The sequence below is a fragment of the Nilaparvata lugens genome, chromosome 6 (assembly GCF_014356525.2).
Source record: "Nilaparvata lugens isolate BPH chromosome 6, ASM1435652v1, whole genome shotgun sequence".
Classification (NCBI taxonomy): Eukaryota; Metazoa; Arthropoda; class Insecta; order Hemiptera; family Delphacidae; genus Nilaparvata; species Nilaparvata lugens.
In genome coordinates this window covers 14,294,444-14,309,696 of record NC_052509.1, presented here as the reverse complement: position 1 = coordinate 14,309,696, position 15,253 = coordinate 14,294,444, and the positions used below count along the sequence as shown (strand labels likewise).

General features: G+C 33.9%; 2 protein-coding genes across 2 annotated transcripts in view; both read left to right on the top strand.

Annotated features, from left to right (window-relative positions):
• Positions 1–13,240, top strand: part of LOC111051234 (mediator of RNA polymerase II transcription subunit 23) — a 61,800-nt gene extending 48,560 nt beyond the window's left edge. The window contains exons 18-23 of the mRNA XM_039430175.1: positions 89–322; positions 1,675–1,834; positions 4,948–5,232; positions 8,651–8,857; positions 11,756–11,851; positions 12,749–13,240. Coding sequence (XP_039286109.1) covers positions 89–322; positions 1,675–1,834; positions 4,948–5,232; positions 8,651–8,857; positions 11,756–11,851; positions 12,749–12,905 — 1,139 coding nt within the window. The 3' untranslated portion in view covers positions 12,906–13,240. The remainder of the gene's footprint in view (positions 1–88; positions 323–1,674; positions 1,835–4,947; positions 5,233–8,650; positions 8,858–11,755; positions 11,852–12,748) is intronic.
• Positions 13,241–13,242: 2 nt separating this feature from the next.
• Positions 13,243–14,650, top strand: LOC120351805. The gene is made up of 2 exons (XM_039430176.1): positions 13,243–13,444; positions 14,347–14,650. Exons 1-2 carry the CDS (start codon positions 13,271–13,273, stop codon positions 14,476–14,478), a joined length of 306 nt encoding a protein of 101 aa, XP_039286110.1. The 5' UTR covers positions 13,243–13,270; the 3' UTR covers positions 14,479–14,650.
• Positions 14,651–15,253: the final 603 nt, after the last annotated feature.

The following is a 15,253-nucleotide window of genomic DNA, read 5'->3' as shown; positions in this document are numbered from 1 at the left end:
ATTTTTGTTTTATTAATTTGTATTTAATTACTCTCATGGCAAATAAATAAATTTGAATTTGAAATCTAATTTATTTTCTGTTGAACAGACAGACCAGTGACGTACCTGTACAACACACTGCACTACTATGAGCGCAAACTGCGCGATCGGCCTCCTCTGAAGCGACGGCTGGTGTCGGCTGTGTTGAGCTCTTTATGTGACATCCGACCCGCCGGCTGGGCGCTGTCCGAGCCCTATCTCGCCTACATGCAGCGACAGACCGATAAGGTCTGGGTACCCGAGCTAGACTATTACGTCAGGCTTGTCAGGCGTATCGTTGAGAGTATCCTTTTCAAGACATATACATTTTGAAGTGTATTCATTCATTTCATTTCAAATTTATTTGTTTTATTCTATTTATATATTTACTTATATATTATACTTGTTAGATTTATTTATTTGTTTCATTTTATTTATTTTTTTCTCAAGTTTTAATAACTAGGAGCCGCAACTCGCAATCCCCTCCGCTATCGCTCCTTTTTCCAGTCATCTTCTCGCAAACCTCTATTTATATAATCATACTATACTTTCATTTACGTCTTTGATTGGTTCAAGCACAAATCATAACATTATTGGTAGAGAATAACAGGACAAGCACGAAATAATATATAAAATAATATTACGGCTACCATATCTCTCTTGGTATTCGTTCAATCTTGAAAAATGAGGTGTCAATCGATTTGTTATTAAATTTACTGAAAAAGTTTTTCTTGTGATTTTTGTTGTAAAATCAACGGGTTTTTTGGTTATTTAAGAAATAAAATTTCGAACGGCCGCCAATTCGTTATATGAATTTGAAAAACTGTCATAATTTTTTTGTAGCTCTGCCTAGTTGTCATAAATGTCTGTGAAAAGTTTCACTCCGGTATGTGCTGCTAGAAAAAAATATTTTTAGAAGAAAAACACTTTTTAGAATAAAAAATACACTATTTAGAAAAAAATAGTAAGTAGAAAAACAAAATGGTGACTGTGTGAGTAACTAAGGACTTTCGCACAGTATGAAAATGATATTCAGATATGTTTCTGACCTAGGAACAATGCCCTAGAATATTTATTTATTTAATCATACAAAATTACACAACTTACAGAAAAGTATCACAGGCTTAGGCCAAAAACGGTTCCAATTTTAATTTTTACAACATATTAATTTTAATTTTTACATTTTATATTGGTAGGGAGTTCGGAAACACTCTGTATATGCGTTGTAAATCCTTCATATTATGAGAATTACTTATATAATAGTATATTATCATCTCTACTCTAGTGTTCAGACACTATTGTGGCTACTAAACTTGTTGGAGCTTATGGATTAGAATAGAATAGAATGGAATGGTTTATTTGTGTTTGTTCCCTTTAAACATGCAAAGAGGTTAGAGCTCATGAATGTACTTATTTAAAAAAAATCAATTATAGTTTGTTATTCTAATGACTTGAAATTTGAAATTGTCTTAGCCATATGTTTTTATTTTGAAATTATCTTAGCCATGTTTTTCATAATTAAATTCATTTTTTAAATAAATATCCTAAATATAGAAAATATCTAATAAACATAAATCTGGAATATTGTTTCATTTTTTTTCGTGTTTGATATTGTGAAGTGAATAATTTCCTTGACTGAGCGGTGTGACAATGCAGCGATGTCAGGCAGCACCCACTTCCCGGCAATGGACTGGCGCTTCAACGAATTCCCGAATCCGGCGGCGCATGCGCTGTACATCACTTGCGTCGAACTGATGGCTGTACCTGTCACGCCCAACTTGGTCGGCAACAATCTGCTCGATGTCATCTGCAAAGGGTAACAAGTGAAACTGTCATCATTCCTTGAAATATAGGTTACAGTGAATCTCTCTGATTGTAAATTATTTTATTCCAAACTGTAACCCTTTATTGACTAGACTAACCCACTTGGCAAAGATCTTCAGTGTGTAAACAAGAAGAGCAAATTGAAGAAGAAGAGAAAGGAAGGAGAAGAAGAAGAAGAAGAAGAAGAGGAAGGAATGAGAGGGAGGGGGAATAGGAGGAGGAGGAGGAGAAGAAGAAGGAGAAGGAAAATAGTCATTTCTATATATTGGGATACTTTTGCAAAGCTAAAATTACATTTGACTCTTATTTGATGACATGGGGAAGTTAGGACACTAATTTCTACTCTACCACTTAACCATGAACTAATGACTGCCACTGTATTCTTAATGCGTCAAAACCAAGAATCATGTGGGTTTTTACTATAAAATCATACGGAATTTTAGTAAAACTCACATTTTATAAGACTCCTTCATATGCATTTTTTCAGCATAAATTGCTGGCGGTGAACAAATTTATGAAACAGGCCATTTTATGAGACATAATGGGGTGACCCGACTGACCAAAGTTATAAACGCTATTTATAATAAAAATCTGGTGTGGCGCACTCACACAACTTTCCTTGCTCGTTGAACTGTAAGCCCCATTCTTAAAGGAGAATAATTTAGGGGAATAACATGTGTTTTGATCATGGGATCAAAACTCGACATCAACATTCCTGGAGAGTATAAAAGGTCCAGTCATCTGATCATGAGTAGACGTTGATAATAAGACGATTGGCAGCAACATATTTGAAACTACGATCAGACTACTGTATATGTGTATCGTATATATTATAATTATTGTTTTCAGAGTACTTTTTCCTTTGTGTAAATTGTGAAATTCGATGATATTTTTAAAAGTCGTCAAAACAGCTGCTCTACAGATGAAATATCTCGACTATGTGTTCTTTTCATGAACTGCTCTACCTACCTACCTCATGCACGAGAAGGAGTTTACAAAGTCCATTTCTCAAGGATGGGGTGGACCCCATTAGTTTCCAAGGAAAAAGACTCATGTCAGTTGATAGAGCTGGTAAATAACTATACAGGGTATGAATTTGAAATAGATCAGTCAAGTCATTTTTGAGAAAATCGTGAAAAACATGATTTTTTAGTAATTATCCGCCATTTTTCTCAAGAATATTACGGAGCTCCTGCAATTTTCCCAGAAATGAGACTCATGTCAGTTGATAGGGCTTATAAATAGCTAGCTATCCATGGTATAAATTTGAAGAAAATGGTTAGAGACGTTTTCGAGAAAACCGTAAAAAACATGGTTTTTAGTAATTATCCGCCATCTTGAATTGAATTTCTTATTGTCGGATCCTCATCGTATAAGGACCTTAAGTTTAAAATTTCATGTCAATCGGTTAAATAGGAATGGAGTTATCGTGTTCACAGACATACACACACACAGACCAACACCCAAAAATCATGTTTTTGGACTCAGGGGGACCTTGAAACGTATAGAAAACTTGAAATTAGGGTACCGTAATTTTTTTGGAAAGCAATACTTTCCTTACCTATGGTAATAGGGCGAGGAAAGTAAAAAAATATATGCACATGTTGGCTAATAATCATCATCATCCTCATCTTCTCTTTCATGCTTGTTATCATCTCTCAATCACCATTTCATGTCCATTCTCACCTTTTTTCGCTTATCCCAACTGTTCAATATCAATTAAAACATTTTTCAAGTAGTTTTTTTTTGTAATTTGATTATAATTTGTATTTGTCTTATCCTATTATATTAAGATAGCAATTTCTGTATATATTTATTTATTTATTGGGTATATGGGTGTTTATTTATGTCCAACGGATCTCGAAAACGGCTCTAACGATTTTCACGAAATTTGGAACATAATAGGTTTATGATATAAAAATTCGATCTAGGTCTAGGTCGCACTAGGTCTCATTCCTGGGAAAACTCGCTGAAGGACATGAAAAGGATAATGATTATTCATCCTTGGAAAAACAGCTGCTAATTTCATCGTCTGTCGATAATGAAAGATGCGAGTGCCTGTGTGGGAGTGAGACAGAATTGTGTTCAGCTGTTGAACTATTGAAATCAATCAGCTTATCTCACGAGAAATATTATCTAGAAATTTTAATCGACTTGATCAAAACATTTTATTTGTTGACATGACCAACGATATGATTTTATTCAAAATCATTATTTTTTTATTTATATTAACAAATATTGTAGCAAACATAGTATATCATTCTAAATTAAAATAATATATCTACATTTTCAAAGTTAATCATTATTTTACAGTTTTAAGTGACTAGTGAGTGTTATTTTGTTATTCAATTTGGTTTGTAAACAATCTAAATTCGAACTTTTCTGTTTTAAAATGTATGGACTGAAAATTGGAACTGAATTCAAGCGTATGGAAAATAATCTACTTTTTGGACTTTGTATAGTGTATAAATCAAAATTCGGGGAAGAAACAGTTTTGGACTGTGTCTGTTAGTCCTTCCCCAATCATCTTAAAGAATTGTGTTAGTTTATCAGTAAAGAAATACATGAATATAAAAACACTTATTAACATGGGCTACTTTTTAAATTAATAAAACAATATAAAATCTTATTAATCCTAAATAATCCTATTTTTGATAAAATTAAAAGTTAATAAATTAATAAAACTTAAAAAATATAAATTAAAAATTAAAATTCAATAACTTTAACCATAAATAAATTAATCATATGAAATTAAGCATAAATTAATGTTTATTTTGTATCAATTAGTAAACATTTATTGAATTTTATTTTATAACCTGACGATGGTGTGATATCACCGAAATTAGTTGAAACTATTTTAAAGTTTTTTTTAAAAAATAAAGTGTGCTATACGATTTTATATTGTTTTATGAATATAAACTTTGCTTTTATGCTTCTATGCTTTTGTACTCCGAGGCGAAGCTCGGTGCCCCGATATTTGTAATGTTTAGTGAGCATATTTGGGTATTTATCAGTTGCTTGCATTGAAAATTTTTAAATAAATAAGCAAATGTTGATAGATTATTTTCAATGTTGTTTATGATTCATATTTGATTTGCTCTGTAGGTACACAGTGATCCCGACGGCGCAGATCCAGCTGTGGATCAACACGATTGGCCTGCTGATGGCTGCTCTGCCCGACTCCTATTGGCTGGTGCTACACGATCGCCTATTGGAGGTTCTCTCCTGCCCACAACTCACCAGCTGGCCATTCCGGCAGACGCCCTTCGACATATTCTCCTTCTCGCTCACTCACAACTGTCTGCTCGAGAACAAGTTCTCCTACACGCTCGCACTCGCGCATGCCATGTGGCATCATGCTGGCGTCGGACAGATTACCACTGTGCCTCAGTATGTATCCAGTTGCATAAATTATAATTATGATCCAGTAGCATAAATTGTATGATCTAGTAGCATAAATTGTATGATCTAGTAGCATAAATTGTATGGTAACAGTATGCATAGTGAGGCCCACGTTATAATGGTAGTGGAGAAAGATAGAAAAACAGCGTTGCCGATTCTCTGCCTTGCTGAGGTACTGCCGGTCTAGAATAGCAGTCTTTGGCCGGTTACAGACCGACCGTCCGTCCGACCGTCAGTGCGTATGTACCATCCTGACCATGCATCAGTTTTACACATTCAGAGCTCTCCTGACGAACGAACTGATCTGACTCTCAAAATGGACGCCTTTACAAATTGTTCAATTGCAGATTTTGAGTTTCAATACAACTTTGACTCTTATAAAACTTCTTTTTATGCAGCTTGTTATCTTAATAAACGGAGGAACAAAAGACATAGATATCAAGTTCACCCGATGGTTGCCCAAAGAGCATTTCAAGGGGAATTCAGTGCCATATATACATTATTGCTTGGGGGTGAAGATGAATTTTTCAATTACTTCAAAATGTCCATCAGAAGTTTTAATGAGTTATCTGCAAAATTGCAAGACAACTTGGAACGTCAAAATCTATTTCAAGCTCCTGTGTCTTGCAGACACTTTAAGCTACAGACCAAATAAATGTACCGTAATAATAATAAATTATTTTTCTAATAAGAAAGTTAGAAATAATTGAAGAAATGTATAGAAAAATTGAGATTTCAGATATGATATAGTTATTAATTGAATTCATTCATTATGTTATTCAATTCAATATCAGCTTATTGTCGGGCAGAGGTGTCAGGTTTGTGTTTAAGGTGCGATCGGGCTACTTATCAGTACAGCTTTGAAAGCTTCTATTTGCTTCAATAGCGCTTCAGTCGACCGATGGAACGGATCCGCACGAGCTCGACCGATGGTCTTCGTACGCATTGTAAAACGCATGGTACTGACCGTGCTCTTTACGGATACATGGTATCTCTATGGAAAAGACAAGCGCGACTGACGTACGCACTGACGGTCGGTCGAGCTCTGTAACCGGCCTTAGCGTCCCAACAACCAAAGGTGCTAGAGTTGTAGAACCATACCAAAAATCGGGATTCCTTTATATCCAGAATCCTCTATACTCTACATCTTTAACCCCTTAATATCCTCCCACTAGTACCTTTCATATTTTCTACTTCCCTCTAAATTCTGTCCATTTAATTCATTTTATGAGTTCCATCATCCCATCATTCTTATGAACTTCCACGAATATTTTCATTATGTATCATTATAGTATTTTATTTATTCAATTTTTTCATAAGTGTATATTATTATTAGTGTTTGCCATAAGTTTTGTCGGACCTGGCAATGTAAGATGTATTTAATAAATATCAAATATCTTGCCACTGCCTTCTATAGAGGATAGCTGATAGCGGTACATCAGATATAATATTAACTGTTCATTCTTGTTTAAATAATCAATTATATTCTAATCGCGATGAGAATAATAAACTTTCATAATTGTTTATGTTATTGCAATATTTTATTACAAGAGATTGTGAATATTTTATTAATCAATTATATTTCTACGTTGTTGAAAACGATCTGGCAACGTTGCGGAGCTAGAAAAGGATAGCACTATCTGCTTTGTCTAATGATAGACAAGAATAGCAACATCAATGTTAATCAAGTTCTGCCATTATAACGTGGGCCTCACTATAGTGAATGAATTATATGAATAAACACTATACTGTAAATAATCAATAAGTAAAAAATGAATGAGTGAATAACTAAATGGAAGGGAAAATAGATGAGGAAATATCTGAAGCAATGGATGAATTAATTAATGAGTGAGTATTCACTCATTAATACCTCACTGTATTATCCACTGAAAGTTATGTTATCAGTGCAAATCTCTCGGATTCTTACATGGATATCACCCATCCATGTCTTCATAATAACTCACTGTATTATATACTGCTGAAAGTCACATTGTCAGCCCAAATCCCTTACGAATACTCTCATTATAATAAGCTTGAGTTTAGAGTCCTGCTGCGGACAAGGAAAATGGTTCATGTATGAGGTCCATCTTTCCCTTCTTGTTGAGCTGTTCACTGCCAGGCTCATGGCAAAATAAACGAAATCTTATCTGCACTTAACTGATCTTAATAAAATATGATCTACTCAATCCAACCATAATTACTGAGTCATCAAAACAGTACAGATTCTCATCAAATTCATCTCTTCATAATTCACAATCATCAATACACTTATTTCTTATCACAACTCTCAACCATTCTGATCTTGATCTTTTTATTTCTCTGTTCTAAATCTGTTGGTATTGATCAACAAGTTCCTTGGACTACTGTTACTCTTACACTTCCTCAGTTCTATAAAACACTTGAATTTATCATTGCTAAATAATTTATCTAAAGTTTATTTCACACTAAATGACAAGTTTTATAGATTACGATTCAAATTAAATATTGGAATGGAAATGAGAATATTAAAACAATGCACTTCCATGTTACATCGTTCCCTGGCATTGTTACTTCTACGTGCACTCGTAATTTCATACTCTGCTATGATACTGATACCTACTTATTTTATACAACTTTCTCACTGTTTTTATTCCGATTTTCAAATACATCTCATCATCTACGATCGAAACATGAAATTTCTCAAATTCATTTTTCATATGGATAAAATTCTTCAAATTTATTCACCAAAGCATTTGTTAATTACAAATCGGTTCATGCTCTGTACATTTTCAATATAAAAATCTTGTCCCATGTCTCAGTTGATCAACCAATATTAAAATACACATCACTTATCAAAACATGAAGAATTTCAACAGCTCAAAAACAAATGATTTGATAGATATTTGTGCAGTCTATTCCACCGCTTCGCCACCAGTTTTGTAACCGCCCCCAGCTGGAGGTAGAAGAGAGAGATCTCTAAATTCTAAAGAGCGAGTCATGAGACTCTATAAACAACAAAATTTGCATTCTATTCAACTTGTAAATTTTATTGAGTGAACTAACCTACCTACCCTACCCTACCCTAGCTTTCAATTACCTTAATATTCCATTTATTTTCATATTTTTTTAGAAGATTTTGCTCCAACTCCATCGAATTTCAATACTCATTCAATTTTTATTTAGTTGAAATACAACTTTAAATCACTGTCACCTGCTCAAAGTTTCATATACGGTGCAATCAAATTTAAATATTAATAATTTATTTGAAATAAAACCCTTAGGTAAAAAGACCGTGACACTCCCACCTACCACATACAGTACCTACCACCCTACTACAACCTACTAATAGACTACCAAGTAGTCTATTGTTTTCCATCTCAAATAACAGTAGGAAATAAGTAGTTGATTGTTTTTGGCATGTTGACAGATTCGTGCGAGAAAAACTGGTACCGCTGGTGAAGACTGAAGAGCAGTTTCTGTTTGTGTGCCATTTGGTGGGGCCGTTCCTGCAGAGATTCAACACGGAGCGCCACCGCTGTGTCATGGACCTCACCAGCGACATCTACACCTCCCTCGAGCAGGTCGACAAGAGTGTCGCCCATCTCAAGCACATGGACCCCATATGTGACCTGCTGTATCCTTTCAAACACAATCGTCTTATTCTTCTTGTTCACCAATTCATTCATTCTTATATTAACAAATTATTCATTTATTGGTTCAAGATACACAAATTCATCAACATAATTTGGGGAGGACCAACAGGCACAGCCCAAAACTGTTCCTCCCTCAAATCATACACTAGTGCAGAAAGAAGGTTATTTTTTCCTCTTTATTAGATGTCCGTCTAATTTACTGAGCAAACATTCAGAATGAATGAATCTTGAATTAAGAAAGATCATTAGATACAGTATATTCATACGCTCTTATATACAAGGTGTTTACGAAGTCCCTACCAATACTCTAGGGCATTGTTCCTGGGTAACAAACATATCTAAATATCATATTTAAATTGTCAGGAGGTCTTCAGCTACTCACACAGCGGCCATTTTGCTTTTTTCACTTATTTTTTTCAAAATAATGGTTAAACATACGAAATTTAAACTTTGCATAATCATTTATAACAACTAGACACAGCTAAAAATTATTATTTTTTGGATTCATAAAACAAAATGGCGGCCATTCAAAATTTTGTTTTTCAAATAACTGAGAAACCGTTGATTTTACATCATAATCTTTACAATAATAACTTTTTTCCAGTAAATTCAATTGCCTATCGATTGTTACCAGAGCTTTTAAGATTGAATCAATATTAACTGAGATATAGCAGCTTTAGTGATTGGTGACCCACCTCCTTTAGAGGGTTATGTAACATTATTTTATTGTTTGAAATGACCTAAAATCGCTTACAATTAACATACAATGCAAATAGAGATTGTTGCATCATTGAGGAGACTCTATCAGCATGCCTTGGTTTGCACTGCTACAAACTTTCAGTGGTCACCTATCACTAAGGCTGCCATATCCCAGTTAATGTTGGTCCAATCTTGTAAAATCTGGTACCAATCGATAGGCAATCAAATTTACTAAAAAAAGCTATTCTTGTAAAGTTTTTGTAAAACCAACGGTTTCTGAGTTATTTAAGAAACAAAATTTTAAATGACCGCCATTTTGTTTTATGAATTTGAAAAATTTTAAATTTTTCTAGCTTTGTCTAGTGCAAAGTTTCAATTTCGTAGGTTTAACCATTATTTAGAAAGAAAAATAATACGTGAAAAAAACATAAAGGCCGCTGTGTGAGTAACCGAAGACTTCCGGACAGTTTATATAATAAATTATAATATCATATTATGATATTTAAATATGTTTGCCTTAGAGTATTGGTAAACACTCTGTATATTTACATTGGCATATGGTCAAAAATGGTTGAAAACAAAGAATTGTTCAACATTTGGTATAGTAGTGAAGATGATATTGCGTTAGTTATCTACATATATTTTATGTAAAGGAAGGAATTGGCTTATACCTATACGGAATACGAAAAACATGTTTCATACACATCATTAAGTCATGGAAGGAGTGGCCGTAGTCGAGTGGATGCTAGCTTTATAATTTAGAGACCTAGATTCAAATCCCGGCCCGGGCATGATATTTTCTCGGGTCACCCCGTGTTCCGGATGGACACGTAAAGGTCGTTAGGTCATGTCAGAGGCTCTGAAATTGATCATGAGCGACCTGAAAAGACTGACACAATCTAAGCTAGCCAGGTCACTAGATATTATTATTACGTGTCACGGAGTGATCCGTGATCTAGTGGATACAGTGCCTGCGTAGCAGCATAGAGATCCCGGGTTCAAACCCTCTCAATACCAAGAGTTTTTTAACCAGATCACTCCCGTGTTATCGGATGGGCACGTTAAACTGTCGGTCCCGGCTGAAGTATGACAGTCGTAAGGCCCATTGATGGCTTAAATTATATATTTAGGCGGTGGGACCTTCCCGCAAGGGACTCCCAACCAATAAAAGCCATACGAATTTACTTTTTATTACGTGTCACGTCATGAACTGATCAATTTTAAATTTTGTATAATGATTGTTAATTTAACGAGGATGCTTACAGTCCTATTTCCATTTTTATTTTTTAATTACTTGAACTTTTAAAAATAAAAACAAATTTATTGTAATTTGTGATATAAAGGTCACGTTAGTTAAAAGCCCAATCAAATATCTTCTCTATTGTAAATTCTATCACAGTAGCTAGTACTTTTAATATCAGTATGGAACTATAAAACTAAATTCAATCTGTTTGTGCTTTTAACAGACCCTTGCGGAGCACGGGAAACAACTGCTCTTGCTGAATAAAAATACACTGGTAATTGTCCCAGCCAAAAAATGATTTTAAATAGAAAAACCTTATCTTGATAATTTCCAAATCAATCCTATATTAATTCATTATTTTCATTTAAATTTATAATAATAATTTAATAATGTCTCTGATTTCCAATGAATTGCAACCAGAGGAGTTTATTGACAAAACATATATACAAAAGTTGCTAATAATAAACTTGGTCCTAATTATGATACCATACTATAATTGCGAGTAAATATCTCATTATTTTAATAAATTTGTGGTAGTAACAATAAGTCATTTCATTCAACTAAGATCTTCAGCTCATTTTATGATACGTGATTTTGGAGCTTATGTATCAAGCTCCCAGAGTCATGCGGGGTTTCCTTCAGATATTCTCTTTGTTGTCAATATTTCCTGTTACAGAAATCTACTAGAATGTTAATTTGTGATTTATTTAATCAATTATCGTGTATCACATAACGCTCAGACAATTGCAATATTAATTTATAAATACTGTATTTCATTATTCTTCACACATCAATTCATCAACGATTTTAGAACTGCCATGAGATTGAAAGTTTGTTCTTCCTGATTCAATTGAGTCGTATTTTATAGAAAAAAAAACATTGTTTTATACTATGGATGTTTTTTGGTAAACTATTTACCTTAACAGCAATTTAACAGCTATCACATCAAATACATGTTCGTTGGAGACTTTATGAAGAACGAGGTGGAAACTATCATAAGGAGACTAAGGCCAGCACTGCAAATTCGTCTCAGGTAAGAAGACTATTGTCGCTTCTTTCTGAAAGTGTAACTTCAACATTGAACAGATCCATAGTTTTAGTTTATTACAAGAAAATCAAATGCGCTCTTATCATCTTAATCCTTTCCATTACCCCACGCCCAAACCTGGAGCTTATTCAAGCATTCCCTACAGAATAAAACGCTTGGCCGCATATGCAATGAAGATTGTTATTTCAAAATCATATTTTTTATGTAATAATTCTTAACAAAATATAATATAAATATCATATTGGATGGAAATAGCGTATCTTATGTGAATAATAATCATTTAAAAGAACTTGATGTTTACTGATAAATCAGTAGTTTACTTGATTACGGTTTTGTGTTATTGAGTTGTATTTTGGAGTGCAGGAAAGTACAAGAGCGCAGAGTATAGTATATTAATTATTAATATAAGTAGGAGAGTGTAGAGAACGGTGATTTTTTAATCCATATAAGTGAAGCAGTTATTCTTCTATTAGCTAGGCACTGAATGTGGATCAGTTTTTTTTTAAATTTCTGTTTAGTTTATTTTGTGAAGAACTCAATTACGTTTTTCTTATCTTGATTTGAAGCAGTCTAAGAAGAAAGGCTCTTCTTCTACTCAAATTATCTTCTCATTTCAATTTATCAATTGGTATCAATCGTTTATTTTGTAAATATTTTAATAATGTTTTTCATTTTATCTTCTCATTTTAATTTATCAATTGGTATCAATCGTTTATTTTGTAAATATTTTAATAATGTTTTTCATTTTGTTTTGAAGCTGTTGGAAAAATAATGGCTCTTGTCCTACTCAGTTAGTAACAATCAATTAGATGTATACTATGATATTTGCACTGAAACCCTGGTACTTTTGAGATTTGTTTATTAATACATTTTGTTTTGCAGGTTCATAGCCCACCTGAACATAGAAGAGATCGGCACAGAAGGTCAACGTGTGGGACCAGCAGCTACCAACCCAGCGGCAATAGCTGCAGGGCCAGGAGTGGGGGTAGAGGCCGGCAGTGGTGGAGGGGGTAGCAGCCAATCAGCTGTTGCGCGGTGATTGGAGGCCACGCCCCTCGGGGCGGGGCTTGTCAGTGCTATCAGCCAATCAGTAGCCACCATGTCAGTCATTCCAGGCGTGCCAACTATTGTGCAGGATAGCGCTGTTGTCGTATCAAGCATTCCTTCCAATCCGATGCATGCTATTGTTGACTGAGCTTTCAGTCTAAGCACCCTCTTCGCGGTCAAATATTTGATTAAAGGTATTTGACCAACTGTCGTTAAGGATTAATGTCTTTCTATGTATAATGTGACAGAGTATTATTTGATAAAAATGATCATTGACTAACTTTTATCAAATTTAATGCCTATTTACTTATAATGTGATCAAACAATGAGAGATCTTTGTCAAAGACATTTTATCAAATGTTTGACCTCGGAATGGGATGTAAAAAACACAACAATAAAAAAACCAAGAAAACACAATCCAGTACTGTGACACATCGGACACATCGTAAAAAGATAATTATATTACTTTCTTCTTTTCGAGGTGGAAACTATCATAAGGAGACTAAGGCCAGCACTGCAAATTCGTCTCAGGTAAGAAGACTATTGTCGCTTTTTTCTGAAAGTGTAACTTCAACATTGAACAGATTCGTAGTTTTAGTTTATTACAAGAAAATCAAATGCGCTCTTATCATCTTAATCCTTTCCATTACCCACGCCCAAACCTGGAGCTTATTCAAGCATTCCCTACAGGATAAAACGCTTGGCCGCATATGCAATGAAGATTGTTATTTCAAAATCATATTTTTTATGTAATAATTCTGTAACAAAATATAATATAAATATTATATTGGATGGAAATAGCGTATCTTATGTGAATAATAATCATTTAAAAGAACTTGATGTTTACTGATAAATCAGTAGTTTACTCGATTACGGTTTTGTGTTATTGAGTTGTATTTTGGAGTGCAGGAAAGTACAAGAGCGCAGAGTATAGTATATTAATTATTAATATAAGTAGGAGAGAGTAGAGAACGGTGATTTTTTAATCCATATAAAGTGAAGCAGTTATTCTTCTATTAGCTAGGCACTGAATGTGGATCAGTTTTTTTTTAAATTTCTGTTTAGTTTATTTTGTGAAGAACTCAATTACGTTTTTCTTATCTTGATTTGAAGCAGTCTAAGAAGAAAGGCTCTTCTTCTACTCAAATTATCTTCTCATTTTAATTTATCAATTGGTATCAATCGTTTATTTTGTAAATATTTTAATAATGTTTTTCATTTTATCTTCTCATTTTAATTTATCAATAATTGGTATCAATTGTTTATTTTGTAAATATTTTAATAATGTTCTTCATTTTGTTTTGAAGCTGTTGGAAAAATAATGGCTCTTGTCCTACTCAGTTAGTAACAATCAATTAGATGTATACTATGATATTTGCACTGAAACACCTGGTACTTTTGAGATTTGTTTATTAATAAATTTTGTTTTGCAGGTTCATAGCCCACCTGAACATAGAAGAGATCGGCACAGAAGGTCAACGTGTGGGACCAGCAGCTACCAACCCAGCGGCAATAGCTGCAGGGCCAGGAGTGGGGGTAGAGGCCGGCAGTGGTGGAGGGGGTAGCAGCCAATCAGCTGTTGCGCGGTGATTGGAGGCCACGCCCCTCGGGGCGGGGCTTGTCAGTGCTATCAGCCAATCAGTAGCCACCATGTCAGTCATTCCAGGCGTGCCAACTATTGTGCAGGATAGCGCTGTTGTCGTATCAAGCATTCCTTCCAATCCGATGCATGCTATTGTTGAGCGAGAAATCCAATTGATAATTCTCAATATTAATAGAGTACGGCGCTTGCATTCTAATCCATTCCCCCTCTCAATTTGAACCCTTTACTCTTGACTGAATCATTTATAGACGTTAAAGATCACTTTTATGTCTTAAATGAGTTTATTTTAAAACCTCCAATTTTTTAAAAACATATAATACATAAAGTGATCTCGTACTTTTTAAAAATAGATTTGACTCCTGATGAATCGAATGTACATTACTCCGAATTCTATGAATACATAAAAAATAACAATATACACAAATTGAAGTTTTTAGAATGAAACATGAAATACCAACGATTATTACAGTTGAAAAAATGGTCGACCAATATGATATTAACTTTATAAAAAAATGAGTTTATTCAAAACTAATCAAGAGTTATATTATAACAGAAACTACATACATTTTTGGTACTGTATTGTTTTTTTAGGAATCTGTAGGTTCTGATCTCTTTCGGTACACAACAAATGGGTTATGAGTGTGTGTAGACATTTTTACACATATTATTCTTAAAATGAAATGAAATTTGTGTAAAGTAAATTAAATAAGTATAAGTAAAGTAAATTTATTGTACAG

Excerpts from the sequence above, each read along its gene's own strand:
- LOC120351805 (XM_039430176.1), top strand. The coding sequence starts at position 13,271 with ATGTTTGACCTCGGAATGGGATGTAAAAAACACAACAATAAAAAAACC. Across the intron at positions 13,445-14,346 it reads GCACTGCAAATTCGTCTCAG|GTTCATAGCCCACCTGAACA; the intron begins GTAAGAAGACTA and ends TTTGTTTTGCAG.